The sequence below is a fragment of the Melospiza georgiana genome, chromosome 8, assembly GCF_028018845.1.
Source record: "Melospiza georgiana isolate bMelGeo1 chromosome 8, bMelGeo1.pri, whole genome shotgun sequence".
Classification (NCBI taxonomy): domain Eukaryota; kingdom Metazoa; phylum Chordata; class Aves; order Passeriformes; family Passerellidae; genus Melospiza; species Melospiza georgiana.
The window spans coordinates 25,074,863-25,093,561 of NC_080437.1; the positions used below are offsets into that span (position 1 = coordinate 25,074,863).

The following is an 18,699-nucleotide window of genomic DNA, read 5'->3' on the forward strand; positions in this document are numbered from 1 at the left end:
ATCCCCTTCCCTTGTATCTCTCTTTCCAATGACACATCAAGTGTTATCCTCAGCTCCTGCCACAGCCACTGAAGGCATTTCACTTCACAGTATCCTCACTGGCCATGAAGGGAAAAACACTCCTGTTTAAAGCTCTGGTGTGTCCAGCAGTGGTTTGGGTCATCTCTGCCCACATAAACACGCTCCCTGTGTGCAGGCAATGAGCACCTTTGTGCTGTGCTGACCTGGGAGCTCAGTGCCTGTAAACAAACTGACAAAGTGGTAAACGTGCCTGGCTGCAACCACAAGAAATCCCAAATGAAATCCATGGGACGACTCACATGTTTTCAATTAGGAACGTGCTGAACTTCTGACTTGCCATTTGTTTATGAACTCAGCTGAACTGTGACCATAAAGGGTTTGTCTGCAGTCAAAATGAGTTGAAAACCAATTAGGAACAGTCTCCAGTCCTCTTGTCTCCTGGGGTTTGATTTTAAGCACTTAACCATAAATAAAAATGTACGGTACTATGGAAAGCAGAATTGCAGCATTTCAGCCTATATTTAAATTGACTTTTCATAATACCAAACAAAATGGGTAACATTGGTTTGTGTCTTTGAATTTTTATTTTTTCAGTCTAAATGAGAAGAAACTACTGCCAGATTGAGTATAATTTTCACTTACCCATAAAAATCTTTTCAAACACAGAAGTGACCTGGGCAGTAAGACAAAGCTTAGCTTTAAAGCACACTTCAATATTTAATGTACCTTTTCTATTTCATTAAAAATTATGTGTCTGTAGTGATCAGCAAACAATACCTTGCCAAAAGCTCCAGGTACATCCCAGAACACTTTTGTATGCTGAACACACGAGCTGCTCTGCCCTGCATGAGCAGCAGATCTTGCACAGTGCCTTTGCGCCCACAGATGTTTTTGACAGTAAATCTGATAGTAGAAACCAAGGCAAGGGTCACTAATCATCAGAGGGTTGCATGTGAGCTCCAGTGGCTCCCTGGCACCCTTTTCTGACCACGCCAGACTCGGGGCTCTGGCTGGAAAGCAGAGCAGCACCAGGGCTCTGCAGTCCCCAGCCGCAGCAGAGCACCCACTGCAGCCTAAGAGCAGTGGAAAATTCCTTCCCTCTAACGCTCCTGCAAACATCCCCAAGTGCTCAGCACAGCTTTCAGCTCTAAAACCTCTAACCTGGAACTGTATCAGCTCCCCTTCTCCCATTCTGCATGCTAACAGGCTGTGTGAAGACAGGATTTGTTGTTGCCTCACTGTGTGCGCAGCCTGGCTCTGAATTGCTGGGTCCACACCTCAGGTTGTTTCCAATGCTGCCTTTCTGCTTGTATTAAAAACAAGTGTTGTCAAGTATCATCAGCTTTAACTCTTCCCAAAGCAGGCTTATTAGTGCTCTCATTGGTAAATTCCAGATATTTTTAGCTCTCTGCTGCTGCACTTTGTTTGCCTTCAATGTAACAAAGATTTGGGCTGTTTGAATATGCCTCAGAGGCTGGCAGAGCAGAGCTTAGTGCTGGAAAGATTTCTTCTGCTGAATAAAAATGAATGGCTTGAGGTAAGAACAGCAGCACTGAGGTCACAGTGTGCATGTTGAGAGAAGCAACTCAGACAGACTCTGCATTTCAAGGAAACTTCAGTTTGTCTATATTTTAATAGTTGACATAACTTTCCTTTGCACTGGATTAATATTTTAAAAACTACTACAGAGTCACCTGTTCTTTCACAGGAAATGTTTAGTTTCCCTGACACAAGAGAATGCTTTTTGTGCTTAATAAATGGCCTTCACAATTTACCTCTCTCAGATACAGCCAACTGTGAGTTGCAATCCCATTTTGGAAATATCCCTGCATTTCCATGGAAACAAACTACTTTGCCAAAATATGGGCTTAGTTCTTCAGTAAAGACTTATGAACAGGGAAGAAATAGTTGCTTGGGCTTCAGGTTCAAACATAATTTTCTATCATCTAGAAATAAGAAGCAAATTACTCAAAGGCCTAGAAGTCATTAATATAAAATACTTAAAGCATTTTTCAGGTGTTATCAGCATCCACACAGATTCAGCTTCTTATTTTTCTCCATATTGACTGAAGAGAGTGAGCCTCCAAGGCTACACATTTGTTTAACAGTGTGCACCTGGGCTTAGATGCAGCACAAGTGCCCGTGCTGGCAAGAAGCCACATACAGAAGTTTTTCTGTAGTGCTAAAATAAGGCATTCACAAAGCAATGGCACACATGTGATCTCAGAGTTAAAGCCTTCTGTACTCTCAGCTTTGGTTCCTCCTACAGAGTAAGCTGTTGGAGTCATCACAAGGGTATTTGCAACTTAATAGTACTTCTGTTGTGGTATTAAGACTACTAGATAAGGGGCTCGATTAGATTGAAAAATGCCTCCCTATTTTCATCGAGCTTGCCTCGGGTATACTAACAGCCTGCTGACCCAGCTTGGTGTTATCATCTTGTTTTTGAGAGCAAGAAAACAGAATATAGCAGCTTTTGAAACTTTCCTTACACTGTGAAGACTCATTCTTTCAGCAGCTTCTGTTTATCACCGTGATTCCTCAAGAATCCACAGCCAGCAGATTAGCAGTTTGTCAGTCAGTGATTTACTGGGACAGAGCAAGCACCACATGCTCTCTGCACTCCTCATTCCCAATGCCAGCATGTGAGATCCCACAGCTCCAGACCTCATTTGCTCATTACACAGCTTTAAATGGTCAGGCTCTGAAGAGCAGCAACACAAAGAGAGCAGGGACAATAATCACTGCACTGGTATTTGAAAAGACATCCAGCTCAAAGCATACTTGGAACAATTTGGCTTCTCCGTCTGCCTTTAGCTTTAACACACCAATGGCTAACCCTGCCTCTGAAATCTGCAAAATCTGCACCTGTCAAACTGGCAATGTGCAAATGTGAAAAGGCAGACAGCAGATGTGCAACAGTCAGGGCATCTCCCAGTCCTGGCTAGAAGAGTTGGAAGGCTTCTCCTGCACATCGACCAACTCCCTTCTCCAGCCACCACATTATTTCTGCATGACACAAAGAACTGCGTTATCCAGCAAAAAGGGAAAGAAGCAAAACTGCTTAGTATCTCCCCAAAAGAGCCTCAAAGCCTGTGGTCCTTACATCACAATGAAACTGAAGGCAAACCTTTACCCTAAGCAGGAGTGCCTCGTTAGAACATTTGCATTAGAGTTCAGCACTAATAAACAGACAATGACAGCACCTGAACTGACATCCAGATACACTGCAGTTGTTTACAAGCTCAGTAGTTTAAGTATTCAGCTCAGTCTTTCATGTATAAAACTCCCACATTTATGATTTGTTTTTCATTTGTGCCATTCAGAATTTTTTTTCATACAAGGTACAAATTCATGAGTCCCATTTCTCATGAAAATTAAACAAAACTGAAACACAGGAATCTGATATACTCAGCTACAGTAAAAACAGTAGATGGACTGAAGAACCAGTTCTCAATTCTGCTGTCACAGTTTCTCCCAGATCACACACAGCAACAATCCAATTCTGCCTTCTGGCTCAGTGTATCTTTTCCAGAGTCAACAGGTAAAGGAAAGCATTTAAAAAATGAGATGAGGGTGTGAAAAAAATCTCCTCTTCCAAATTGCAAGGATGGCTTTGACACAAACACCTACCTGAGGAAAGGGCAAAACCTATTTATGCATGTTGCACTTTGGATTGAGTTGGGAAAGACTAAAGCTGTCTTTCCCGTATCTTTTCCCATGTGATGAGAAGGGAAATGCTACAAGCTGAAAGCATAAGCAATTCTGCAATAAAATCTTTGCAGTGCACTAAACCTTGGCATTAAATTGGCAATGTTTCCAGGACACAAGCTATATTCCAATCAGATTATGTTGCATTAATCACATCTGCACACAATAAAACCAGTATTTTTCAAGCCTCATTTCCCCTCCTTTTTTATTGAAACCATTTTCAGCAGCCATTGATAATTTCATTATCACTTTCTGGAGAACTCAGAAGCAGCAATGAATTAAGCAGAGGAAAAGCATTCCAAATGAAAGCATCCTGTCTACTGATATTACCTCTTATCTACTTCAGAGACAGAAGATAAACTTTCAACAAGGCTGCAACTTTTGGAGAAGTAGAGTAGTCACAGAGGAATCTTTTCAAGCACAATTGAGTTTGTAATTCTTACTACCCCGCTCCATCTGCCAACGGCCCAGTGTGAAATTACAGCCAGTTTGGGAACCCCACTGCTTTAGCTCTGCTCCTGTCAAGGGACATCTATCCATCACCTCATTGTGCAGCCTGTCCCATTTAAGAGCTGGTAATGCCAAGGCCTCCTGCATTATTTGGATCCAGATCCAATAATTAAGAGTAGCTCATACTGAGTAGGAAGCAGCCAAATAAAATGCTGTGTGAAACCAGTCTCTCTCTGCTGCATTTCCAAGGTGTGTCACCAACTCCTCAGGCTCAGGTGAGTGTCACAGTGAAGACTCTCCACTGACATACCTTTATTTTACTTTATGCACTTAGCAATAAACACAAAATGGAGAAGGCTGTGAGTCTTTTGGATGGCATGCAACATTTTCCTTTACCAAAGCATGAGCAGTTTTGACAGCACTGGTGCAAACAGGCAGGCAGAGCAGAATTGTTAGTGACTGTTGATCTTCTGGCTGGATGAATAAGCAGAGATGAATCACTCAGATAATAAATGAAACTACTATTTAGCAAACAAAAAATAACAGCAAAAGGACCTTCAATCTCTCTAATTTAAACAGGAATTGTTCAGTAATTCTCAGTCCTGCCCTGACAGCAAATTCAGCCCTGGGTGTAACGCTGTGGCTTCCCAAGGAGCACCGGAGGGAACTGGCAGGGCCTCGCTCCCAGGCTGGCAGGCAGCAAGGTCAGAGGCAGGGAATGAAGGGCTGCATAACATCACAGAAACTTGTGCTAACCTCCACTAACAGCAAGGGCTGAAATAGCTGGTGACTCCTGCTTGTGTCAACTGCTGCAAGACTTTAAACAGAAACTACTTAACTAAGCACACAAACCACAGTCAACCCCTGCTGCTCCTCCCGCTCCTTCCACTTGCCTCCCAGTAACACCTAGCTTTAAAAAGCATTATTTTGTGTACTAAATGTGACTCCCAAACAGACTGAATAGGAAGAGGACAGCCAGTTTCATACATAACACAGATTTCTGAGCCTCTAGTATTGCTGTATCTAGAACATTAACCTAGGGACATTTGGGAGTTTCCAAACACATAAGAGATCTTATTCACTCCATGAGAATAAAACAACAATCCTTTATGGGAAAAAAAGAAATCTAAAACCTGTGAGAGTTATTTAAATTTGCTTTCATTTTATTTTCCCAGCAGTCAAAATTAATTCTAGATGTAATCACTGTGATTACAAATTCAGCTATTTAAGGTCCATCATTTCTCAACAAAAAAGCTAAAACCTTCGGGCTCTTCTACACAAAAAGACTTTGTTTGCCCAACCCAACCATTAACAGTATTTCTCAACCCTGTGCAAGGAAAGAGACGAGCACAATTGGGAAAAAGAGGAGTTCTTTACAAAAATTTGAAGCTTAATTTAATTTTGGCTTGAAAGCAAACAAAATCACTGTGGAAATGCTGTATCAGGTAGCCTTGAATTCTTTTAAATTCTGAGTTAAATGTTCTTTAATTTAATACTTCTAAGAAGTACTACTCTATAAATTAACACATGAAATTGTACTTTATGTGCAATGTAACATGATGATACTAAAACTGCTCTCAGCTGGCAAGCTGACATTCTCAGACATGCTGCTAGTAGAACATGATCGCTGCAGTGTGTGCATGGAGCTGTTACTACACACTTCAAAATGCAAATGCCATGTCCCTACCAAAATTAGATTATTCTAGACAGAAAAGATGGTTATTGTAAGTAGATCTGTGTCCTTAAATTCATAAGGTACAGGAATAAAACTGTCTCAAGCTTCTAAAGTTCAATATACATGAAATGATTCTGAGTTTCCTGGTACACAACCACCTCCTAAGGAAGACTTCTGGTGCTACCAGTGGTCATTGATTTGGAAAGAAGAAAGAGACAAGACAGGAGTACTTCTTTAAAAGACAGGTAATTCGGTGTGTATCAAAATAATCATTCTGAGATGGCAAACATATGACTGTCATCAGTCTATTTCTGATGTGAAAGTACACAACAGAAGGGGATGTCACATACAGATTTTGACAGGGTCAATGACCCTGTCTGCCTTAAGTTGTTGAATAGGAAGATTGTGCTCGGATATTTTAAAAAACTTTATAGAAAAGTAACCTAGCAATGTCTGAAAGTACAAATGCAGAAAACTAGATGAGGAGCTAATGACACTGGAGACGCTTGTGTTCTTTTCTTTGGCCTATTTACGTGTTTTGAATGGTCTCCAAAAGGCTTCTGCTCAGCATGAGCTATCTGGTATGCAGATACCATTTCCAGATGTTAAATTACACATAAACTGGCTTATTTTTTTCTTTTTTTAATCAAGAGAAGTAGCATGTCCATGTGAACAAGGGCGTAAAGGATAATGTGACCAATCGGAAAACACAACAGTCTCACGAACGCACTAACTATAGCACACTACTGTAATACTTCCCTTGTTCCACTTCTTCATTATAACTTCCAATTAATTTATTATAATTGTAATCATATTCTAACACTGCACTCTTTAAAGCCCCTGCAGTGGATAAGTATTTTTTCTTGTATGCAAGCTATAAGTAGCTAATAATGGTCAGATAACAAAAGCCCACATGGAGAGGAAAGGATGACTCTGAGACATAAGAAAACAAACAGGTAATTTCAAAGGTTAATTTCCAGTTTGAGTGGAAAAAAGGGAAATAGTACTTAGCAGTCATAATGTTTTTCATCTGCAAAAGGCTTTCCAAACTAATTACATTCTCACAACTCCTAGTGAAATGATCTGCAACTATTATCTCTGTTGTACCATGGAAGAAGTCACAGGATAGCAGCTTACCCCAGAGGGGGCCAGATTTCCAGTTTTCTGCTCAGACCACATCCCATTTATTTTTCTTCCTCACACCCTGTCTCTCAACTCCCCCAAATGAACTGACTTTGCCTGCTCAGCTGGAGCACTGTGATCTTCCAGCCTCAAAGCCCCAGGTTTTTATGTCCCTGGTACTGCTTTAGGATGCTTGGAACATTCACATTTTTTCCTTTCATCAAATCAAGCATCATTTTGTGGATAACAACACATTTGCTATGTGTTTACAGGAACAATGAACATTTGAGGAAAATGAACAGTCAGGTAAGTGAGGACAGTGCTGAAGCTGTCCTTCTGTCAGGATGGAAATTAGCAATAAACTTCATGCTCCACACCAGCCCCACTGGGATCACCTGGGTCCTTGGGAAGTGCCACGACTTCCTTTGCAAAAGGCACAGAAGTTGTTTTGCTGTTACTGAAGTGAAACCCACAACTTTTATTTTCTTTTTTTTTTAAAGCATTTATTCTTCAACAACTGTTTTTCATGCACCCCTTAAAAGCACTGCCACAAGCTGTCACAGCTGGGAAACACAAACAGAAAGCACGTGCCTGCAGTCATATCCAGCACATATTAACAATACACTTCATGACTTAAAAAATGTCAAGAACTTTAAACAGATGTATAAATTAGATGGGTAACAACCAAACTTTTTATATGTAACTGCTTCCTTGTAGATAAAAGAACACGAGGAACTGATCTAAATATAAACTGCAATTACCTGTCACAGTCTCCAAAACTGCTCCTTGCAGCTGAACCATGAGCCTACAGAAACCTTCCTGCCCTGCACTTAGCCTCTGACCCCAGCTCTGACCCCCAACTGTCCCAGCCTCATTACTCATCTCTCATTCCTGCTCAGTACACAGTAACCAGATGACCATAGCTGACATACTGCATTAATCTATTATTAGGTGACCCTGACACACTACCTCACATTTTCTCCGTTCATATACACAACAACTCTAAACTGAAATATTAGTGGTGATAGGGACTTTTTATCCATAACCTTAGAAGTAGTAACGAGAAATAAGGCAGGATGGTACATGACATGCTCAGTTACAGCCTGTATGATACTATAACCCAGGAAAATGGAAGTGAACTTTTTATCTCTTCCTTCCTTAAAATACATAACATGAAAGTCTGACCATGAAGAAAATGGTAGCTTTATTTCCTCTCATCAAAAGTCTCAGGGAACTTGCCTGTTGAAAGATGGAGAAGTCATGCAAGCAATTTTATGAAACCAAAAGATCTTATGCAACGTCCCAAAGCTTTTCTGTCACAAAGAATGGGCAAAGCTTTACGAATTAACTTGTTCAGCTGACACAAGGCACTGCCCCTGCCATGCCTCTTCTTAAAATCAGTCACTGATGTGGCTAAACCAGGAAGAGGGAAGAGGAAAACCTATTCAAAAATCACTCTCCCAGGACGAGGAGAACCTGCTGGCCAAAGGTGTAGCCTGCTATATGCACCAAGGATGAAAGAAATCACCTTGTTATTCAAAGCCAAGCATGCACAAGGGGCATTGTCAAAATACAGTGGAATCTAAGGGAGCAGACTCATTAAGCTTTGGTTTTCTCAACATCTATAATCACTTGAAACTGTACCACAGCAACATGGCTTGTGACCAAATACAGCTTGCAGATAACAAATTTAAGGGAAACACCTAAAATGAAAGTGCAAGGAATAGTGAAATATACATTTACTAACAGAAGAAGCACCTATTAACTGGAGTAGCCCAATCAGCTTTTTGCTGGTTTTTGCTCAGCAAGAAGCAATATCTCAAACTAAGTCAGTGTTCAAAAAACTTAAGAAGATACTCACCAGCAAGTGTATAGTCCATATCAAAACCAAAGCACTTTATCTTCTCCATGGCTAAGCTTCTGTTTACAAAGACCCTGAAAAGAGAGAAGAAATATCACCAGAGGTACGAGCATTTTCAAAATACTCACGTTTTAGAACAAACACATTCTGCCACTGTCAGGGTGTCGGGCTTGCATAGGTCAAAATCAGCAAATATACCTGAAAACAGAGTCAAGTCTCAGATTTTGCGAGTTCTCCTGAAGCAAAGCCATGACTTTGCAGAATTATTCTAATTATTGGTATGCTGTCCAAAGACACACACGCATGCATGCACACACACACGCGGCCTTCCATGTGACCTGCAAACATTCCTAAGAATACAAGTGCAAAATCTCCTGAAGCAGAATGCAGACCTCAAAGGATATGAAACTGGAAGCAGCAGATTCAAAGCAATATAATTTGCTTGATTAAAACGAATTATTAGTAAGAGATAAGAAGGAAAAGAAAATAATTTCTGTGAATAAATTCACAGCATTTGCCTCCTATTTGAAACTATATCTGGAAATTCAAAGCAAACCTAAACAGGTCCATTTTCACATTTTCACCAATACCATTAAAAACATGTAATAAAGCTCTGAAAAAGAGTAATTGAGAAAAAATTTCATACACCAGATATGCCATTTCTATTGTGAAAAATTTTTATTTATAACTCCTCTGAAACTTGCCAACTGCTGTTTTGTAAATTTGACTTTTACCATTAATACTTATTACAAAGAGACTCTAGGCTGAGCTGAATGCTGCCAGACCCTTTTAGATGACAGCATTAATACATTATATCCAATTTAGTTCAAGTAAGTAACAGGGTAAAGAAATAGGTCAGAGAATACAACAAAAGCTTTTCTTGCTTCATGTTCCAACTACGACAGTAACTAAGCTGCTTATGTTTCCCCACAACTTTAAAGCATAAAGCAGATCTGTAATTCAACAGGACTTCTTTCCTCTGCCTTATCTGAACTTCAAAAATGAGAGTCAGAACTCATCTGTGGGAGGGAAGCTGAGCGTTTCAACATCCATCTCAGACTGAAATCCCTGCGCTGCTCCAGCTGTGATGCCAAGACAAAATTCTCCCGTAGGAGAAAAGTCCCAGAGCCTTTGCTTGTACTCTGATTTCAGCATGTGAAAATTCTCCAAATATTTACTAAGTGCACTGCCCTCAGTGCAGTGATTATCCTCTGAGCAGCGGCATCGGCAGCGCTGCCGGGACGGCAGGACAGCGAGGCACAAAGGAGACGGCAAGTGCGGAGCCCCTGCATGTTCGGGAAGCCGGGAAAGATGGGGGAGCTGGGGGAGCTGGGGGAGCTGGAAGGAGCCCCAGGAGGTTCTGCTCGGGGCAGGTGGCAGCATTAGCAGCCCTGTCAATCCGCCCCAGCCCGCGTTTCGCAGCGATCGTGCAGCCCGGTGCTCTTACCTCATCTCCCACCGATGTGCTCCTTGCTCAGCTCGCAGCAGTCTGATTCAGCTACTTGTCTGAATCATATTACAGAACTCCTTTAAAGCTTCCCCGGTACCCATGCAATTTTGCTTGGATCTGATTTGACTTCAGAAGATCATTATGCCTGAACTGAGCCTTAAAGTACTGTATATCTTCTTGGACAGTGTTCTAGAAAACACATCTGTGGCTAATTTAACCAGTCACTGGATATTGTTGTTGTTCCACACAAATCCACTTGGAATACAGTTTCTCTGGCAATAGTGTACTTTCCCTCTAACCTTGCACACTCTCTCTGGGAGTCACTGTTTCCTGGCAAAGTGCCTGCCTTTGACAATGGGGCTTGTCACTAAGGGGCCTTGGAGGTTATAGATGACGCTCTTTTCTAATAGATTTACGTGTTACCTAAAGAAGACAAAGTGATAGGATGAACACTGGAAACCGGCAAAGAAATGCCTTTTGGAAATATGAGATGGGCTCCTAAGTCACTAAAATTCTCTCCTGAAATAGCTGGCTTTTGAGTAGGTGGAGCAAATTATCTGAATCTGCAATCTGAATCCCTGTTTGTCTTTTAACATCGAGACAGCTTTGATTTACAAGAGACCAAGGAGAAGCACTGTTTAGTACTAAATACAGTCTGATACTTTGTATAATGCGTATGATTACATGGTGGTGGTGGTGCTGCTGCTGCTGTCAGGAAACATTATTTATTTGCTAATTCAAGCATAATTTCTGATCTCATGTTTTTGCAGCTTGTTCCTGAGAATGCAGAGCTTTAAGAAGGAATAACATACCTCCAGGAGACACCAGCAACATTTTTTGTCTAACCTGCAGAGTCCAGTTCAGCTGTGGCCTTTAGATTTAATCCCTGCAGCACAGTTTTCTGACTGTCTTTACAGGACAGAAGCAAGAAGGAAAATTCAAAGAAGATTACAAGATAATTTCAGAATTGCAGCATTTGGTAAGTTTCCCAAATAAGGACAAAAACCACCAGTACTAAGACACAGCTGAATGCACTCACAAAAAGGGTAATATGACAGTGCCTGTGAAAGGCACAAACAAGGGAGCTGTGACCCAAGAGATCTGTTCCAGTCCAGCCTGCCTGTGTTTAGATGATGACGACACCAAACTGACCAAAAATCATGGAAAGATCACCAAACCTCTGACAGATGTCATCCCTTGCTTTTGTAGTATTTAGAAACTGAACCCAAAACCAGCATACCTTGAGACTGAAGATCTGGAAAAGTTTTCTGAGTAACAAAACAAATAGGACCCACTAGTATATTTTTGTTCCAAAATAAGTCTTTTGGAAAATTACCATAGCAGCACCCTTTGGTAACAGCTGGTGAAGATGCCTCTTTCTCCACCAATTTGCACTTATTGCCTCTGACCTATAAGCTGCACTGGCAGGGTCTAATCACACCCCAGCCTGGCACATTTCAAGGCATGCTACCAACTGATCTGATGTGGTAATTACTTCACCCACCAGTGCTGGAGTGAGACAGAGCAAATATTAAAAAAAGCTAAAGAAGGTTATTACACAACATGTTCAGGACAGGAAATGAGAATGCTTTAATCAATTTAAACTTCCATATGCCTTTGCAGATTAAATGCAGACTAAACAGTGGTTAAAAAAAATAAAAAGGGACCATTTTTACTTCTCTTGTGAAGGCCAAGATAGATGTTGGTTTATTTTGTAAGCACTCAGGACCTCAGTTTTAAATCCTGATAAAGAAATCTCCCATGAACAGCACTCTCCTAGGCACAAGGGAGTGAGAAGCTATTTACAAATATTTACTCCCAGAAACTGACCGGCTTAATTCGGGGTTTTACTCCAAGTAGTAAATATCTGCAGTGCCCTAGAAACTAAAATTAAAAGCTGAGATTAAATCTCTAGCACAGTTTCTGGGAAGAGCCAGGTGCTTCTCAGAAGCTGCAGACTTAGCCCATTCCAAAGCTGTTCTTAAATTCTAATTGAAGGTAGACTCAGCCTGGCTACAAGAATACTGATCAGATCATGGGATCACAGAATGGTCTGGGGTCAGAAGGGACCTTCAAGATCATCCCATTCCAACCCCTGCCATGGGACACCTTCCACCAGGTCAGGTTTCTCCAAGCCCCATTCAAGCTGACATTGTGTCTGCGGGCTACAAAAAGGTAATATCTCCCCAGAGCAAATGCTATAGAGAAATTACAAGAGTTGCTTTTGATGACTATAAAGCAACAGCAACCTGAGGGCCCTAAGAACCTCAACCACCTGAGGGAAAAGATCCTCTGGTCATGAAAGGAAAGGATGAAATAACAAGTTTTTTACAACTCATCCACATGAAGAAAAATCAAAGAAGATTCCAGATTACAAACAGCAGAAATAATGTCAGAATAAGAGGGAAACTAAAATGATCTAACACTTTTAGGCAAGGAAGTTTTGATGTAGAATAATTTCTCCACTTGCCAGAATCAGGAGAAATCACACTCTCCCCTCCCCTGAATTTGGTTTTTTCCATTTAGAAAATAGTAACTTCAACTGGAAGCACTGAAGTTAAAATTTAAGCTGTTCTAAAAACTTCACAGCGCTGGGCAGTAAGACAAAACAAACTGCAGGCACAGCATGAGAACAGCCTCTGCATTCCCTGTGCTGAGGCAGAGGTGAGTATTGCCTAAACCCAGCTGCACACCTGTATGCACCCAGAGCATCTCCTGAAACAGGACACTGCCCTTCCCTTGCCTGCATCTTTTCCTTCTGATGAAAACACAAGCTTTCCATTTCTGCTCTGAGGAATATCCTGCATTTTGGGCTCGCTGTCAGTGTGGCTGGGGTGGCACAAGGTGTGGAGCATGTGGGGAAGGCTCAGGATGTGGTTCCAGGGAGCACCTCCCAGCTCCAGGGGCTCTCTGAGCACAGCTGGGACTGGGGAGCAGCGCCTGGACTTGGGGCGGCTGAGCCTGGCACAGATCCCACCTCTGGAAAATCAGACCTGAGGAGCTGTTTTAGGGAAACCTCAAAGCATGTTTCCTCCCTAATGAGTCCTTCCTCAAAGATTAAACCCTGCAGCTTGGCCACAGCAGAAGGCTCTCAATGACTACAGTATTTATTTTCTTTTTGAGCTCTGCGGATTGTGCTGGGTAAGAGAAAAATGTGTTGTATTGAAGGAAGAAGGAACTGCTGAGCATGCAGCAGGGAAGCCACACAGCCCTGATAGCCACAACTCTGCAATTCATAGTCTTTTATAACTTTACAGGAGAACTGGTCTTGGTTTTTTTACTGTTCTTGTCAATCAACTCTGAAGCAGGAACCTAAATCCCAGCTCATCTCAAGTAACACTGGAGAGGAGCAAACACAGAGAGGGAGAAATGTTTTTATTTTATTTGTGCAAAACCTCTAAAAAATTGTATGCCCTGAATGAAATCTGCGTGCATAACAGTCTTGTAGTTTGACCAGCAAAATAAACAAAATGCACAGAACTTTACAATTAAGGAGGAACTTGGCACATGGCTCACAATTCCTCATAGCAAAGAAATGAAAATGAACAATGTGAGGCAAGGTTTCTGGAACAGAGCACTTCATAATAATTTTCCAAATGTGTCTAGAAATACCTTGCAGCAATTAGCATTTTTCTGGGCAGTGTGTTTCACTGGAAATTAAATAAATACAAAGAAAATTGCAACACTGCTGAGTGGAACAGCAAATACAGTGGGAGCTGGCTAAGCATGACCTACATGTGTGTTTAAAAGAGCCTGTGGTGGACAGTTGGGCTTGAGCCAGCCACAAAACAGGGACTAACTGTCCAGAAGGCTCAGATTCCCTCTTACTCAGGGTTTAGGAACTTTGGTTAATCTTTGCTTTATGGACAACTTCCATTTTTTAATAAGCTAGAAGATTTAAAAAGAAATAATGGCAACTAAATGGATTAGCTTTTAACAGTCTCCCACGCCCAAGGTCCCTGTGGCCTCTTTAAAAAGGTGAATAATGAAATAAACATCTCTCTACTGTTATGACAACTCAGTGTTCTCAGTATGACCAGCCAGGCCCAGATGTGATCTGCTTGGGGATTTGTGTCACTGCATGACATTGTAGTTCTGGTCTCAGGTGACTTCCACCAGCGGCAGCAAAGTTCCCCACTGACCTTATTTACCTGGTACAAAGCATGTGAGCAATCTAAAGATGACACTACCATATCACCCAAATGTCTCATCTTTGGGTGCTGCATGTTTTGGTAGCTGCCTTAGAGAAGAAATAAATTGCTTTAAATTTTTTAGACCAATGAAATTGTTCTTTGCAAAGTCCTGCCTCTTTAGTAATTCCATATACTATTTTTTATCATACCATTTTGGTTTTATTTTTTAATTCTATTTTATTCCTTCTTCAACCAAAGATGAACATTCTGAATATTTGTAATTGTATTTAGAGATAGTATTTGTGCTTGAGATAACTTTAGGGGATGAAATAGCATCAGACAGGGGAAACAAAAGAAGCGCATAAAATTTTCCTGGCCACTTCTAATAACATTTCCAATGTCCCAAAACTTCACAAGTCTAACTGTCCTTGCACAGTTATAGTGACATTAAACTGGAAAACCCAGTAATGACTGGATTCAAAGCCTGATGAGGCTGTATCCAGAAACACAGCCATGAGCACTTCCCTCTGATTCTGCAGCAATCAGACGCAAAGAGAGAGCCTTGGCCATTTCTGTTTTCATTGTTTGGGTTTTCTTCCCAGGCAACAGCAAAGTGCCAAGAAGCTCACATATGGATTCCATCCCAAAATAACACTTGTCTGCTCCCTGAAACTATTAAAGCTAAGGATCATGGGACATTTACAATGTAATTTCTTCATTATTAATTTGGCAAGTGGTGTGCTTCTTTGTAAACTCACCCATTCTATGGACTGGACACAGTCCCCCTCCCTCCTCCAGTGTCTAAAGCACTAAACAAAGCAGAGAGAGCCACAGGCGGCCCTCTGTCACACAGATGCCACCACACAGGTCCCAGGAGACACCAGGACAGACCATGGCCAGCAGAGCCTCCAGAGCTGCCCAGCACATGGGAACACCACACATGGCCTGTCCAGTTGTGTTCCATGCAAAGAGCACTTTCAGACTGCTAAAGATTTGTTCTGGTTTTCCACCTCAGTGAACTGATCATTTTGAAGGGACTTTAAATATAACCACTTAAACAGATGGACAGTTTCAAGTCTCACAGCCTTGTTTATACAACATTTCCACCTGTTTGCAATCACTGATGATCCAGTAACAATTAAGTGAAGAAACAAGATTAGCAGTGAATAGCCCAGAGTCTACAAATTTAAACAAGCTAAAGTACATCTTTAATCCATGAAATCAAAACAACCAATTGGCAATCCTTTTGCTTTGTCATTATTAAAGCATATACTAGTTTTAAATCCAGAATCTCAGTGTGTAGTAACACCTAAAATCACTTATATCACCACCATAAGGTGCTCTGAAAGCAAACTGAAGTACAAAACTATGAAGCAACTTACTTAATACTCTATCAGCAGTCAGCAGGAGAATTAGGATTAGGAATCATGTTGCCACATACCCTGCACTAGCCAGTAAACAAGTGAGCAAGAAAAAACCCCAACAGTTAAAACAACAACAGAAACCCCACATTCAGGATGAGAAGTCTCAAATTATTCTGGTGCAAAATGGTAGAAGCATCCCAAAGCCAGTATGTTTAACAAAAATGCCATTTCAGCCTTACTGCTCTGTTAAGCCAAAACCACAGATAAATAAATATAAGTGCAAATACCTGTTTCCTGGATCTTGGTAACTGTCAGTAACAAGAGTGGATGGAACACCAACTTTTTCCATTATTTGCTTTAACTAGATGGGGTTGCTATTTAAACCCTAAAGAGCTATGTGAGATAATCCAGAGGGTGCCTAGAAGTGCTCACTCCAAGTTAAAAAATAGACACTAGGGCAATTTGGTGGCTCAGAGTCAACCTAGTTCTTGCCTAATTACAATCCCATTAAATGACAGTGCTCCTCCAGAAAAGTGATCTGGAGATTATCCTCTACCCGGAAAAGTCAACAAGCAGCACACGAGGGAGGCAGCCTCACCACCACAAACACCAGGGAAAAGCCTCCCAAGAACTGCACATCCATTTTATTTCTGAATTAAAATCTGTGTTGCCAATAGCACAGTAATGCAGTATCCTCTTACCAGTGACCTCTGCTAGAGAATGAGTAACATGCAGCTTGCATATTAATTCATCCTCAGACCTCACCTCCGACAGGCGCCAGCAGTGTTGTGTAACAAGGTCTGACAGCAACACCAGCCAACCAAGAGCTTTCATCAAAGTTGGCAGAAATTCCCTGAAGATAAAACCCCACCACTTCTCCTCCCCAACAGATTCTTCTGATTCTATAGCTATAAAAATTTGATTCTGAACATTCTTGCCCATGGCATTCAGATATGATTACGATATAGTCATTATACTCTGAGTCAGTATGCACTACACCAGTTAAACCAGTCTCAACTGGGACTTCTGCCAACAATTATTATATGTTGAACATCCATACATCAATTATGATACAATTAGAAGTGCAGCACCTGAAAAAACAAATTCCAAGTAAGAATGAACACTGTAAACTATAACTATTAGAGAGGTATCTTCAGAGGTAATTTTTTAAAAGTTTTTTAAAAGTTTCATGGTCACAAGAACATTATATTTATTTTTAAAGGTAATCTATTTTGCTTTTGTAAGCTTTTCCCCTTATTTTGTCTGAATTCATTTACAATTCAAGCGTATCAAATCTGGTGTACTTCATGGGAACAAGAATGATTGGCCTAGATATCTCCACCAGGATTTAAGTAAGCATGAAGCAAACAAACAGTGAAACAAGTTTTTTAAATTTCACACTTCAGAAAAATAAGAATTCCTAGCAGCATTTAGAAAATCTGCTGAATTTGAGCTCAACTAGGCTTTCAACACAGTAACAAAAGCTAGTCCCACTTATTCTCATCTATAAATGTGGTGTAGCAGCCAAGCTACTCCAGCCTTTCAGACTGGGCCTATAAAATAACTTTGACCAGCTTTAAGGTAACAAAAACATAATAGGTTTAAATGCAATGTTCTTATTGGTTTTGTTTCTAAGTCACTTTATATTTATGTTTTCAAGAATTTTTCCTTTAGCTGCTGGAGTAAGGGAAAAAAAAGGAGACAGAAAAAAAAAGAAGAAAGAGAAAATAATCTCTACAATGACACCATGTATTTTCTATTTCTCTTTTTCATAAAATTTACAGTGCTTCAGCAAAGAAGCAGAAGAGAGTCAGAGCATACCTGGACCTTAGTGAAACAAATTCACATCCTACAACTCCTGGCTGTGACCAGCACATGTATTCTGCATATAAAGCATTAATAAAACACTAAAAAATATAATATCAAACACCAAGGGGAAATAACTTCAGTCATACTTTATCATGTCAAGTTTGCACTTTTTAAAGTAACATCACATCTGTTAACACTACGGCCATGAAAAGTACCAGAAATAGAAATCTGACAACACTGCCTCTGGAATGAGGTTGTTTCAGATTCTCACAATACTGGATTATCAAAATAACTCCCATGAAACTGGTATACCAAAGCCATTAATAGCACAGATTTATACTGCAGTCTTGGCATCAGGTTCTCTCATTCTCTCTCATTCCCTCCCTCTCTCTCCCTTTGAAAGAGGATAGCAATTCCAAAACAAAAACGTGCCTCTCCTTAATATTGTGCTTCCCTAGTATTTCCAATGTTGTGCTTCCCATGAAAATCTGAGATGCTAGCAGCATTTCTGCTCAGTATGTTTTGCCTAAGACATTTCTAGATGCTAAAAACAGGTACCTAAACTTTACCACAGACTAATTTTGGGCCACCAGATCCCAGCTCCTAGTGGGAAGCCCTCCTTTATGTGACTGCACTCCCATCTTCCATAAGGAAATTCTTTCTGAAAGTAAGGATTTCTTACACAAGTAAGGGTAAACATGATGAGGACCTGAATGCATGAACTCTTAAAGACAAGCACAGCTTCCTTTGGATCCTGTACAACATTTAGCAAACTGTCAGCATTTAAACATAAAAAATGTTAAAGAAATACTTAGGAAAAAATATAGGTATGACTATGACTTGACTTCCATCAATCTGACTCAGGAGTAACACAGCTGAAGTTTTAAATAAATTCATGACACAAAGGTAAACCTGTCAATGACTGCAACAAGGTGAAGATTTTTTGACAGGGAATGGTATAAAATCTCTCTCTTCTTACATGCTATATATAGTTACATTCATTAAATGTAACTGTATCTGTCCATATCTGACAGACCAGCTGACAGAGAGATTCAAATAATGCCACCACTTAGGACATGTTGCTCAAACATATTCACTGGAAA

General features: G+C 40.7%; 1 protein-coding gene across 1 annotated transcript in view; it reads right to left on the bottom strand.

Annotated features, from left to right (window-relative positions):
• NT5C2 (5'-nucleotidase, cytosolic II) overlaps positions 1–18,699 on the bottom strand; it is a 59,329-nt gene that overhangs the window by 21,787 nt on the left and 18,843 nt on the right. Inside the window, exon 3 of the mRNA XM_058028820.1 lies at positions 8,841–8,914. Coding sequence (XP_057884803.1) covers positions 8,841–8,914 — 74 coding nt within the window. The remainder of the gene's footprint in view (positions 1–8,840; positions 8,915–18,699) is intronic.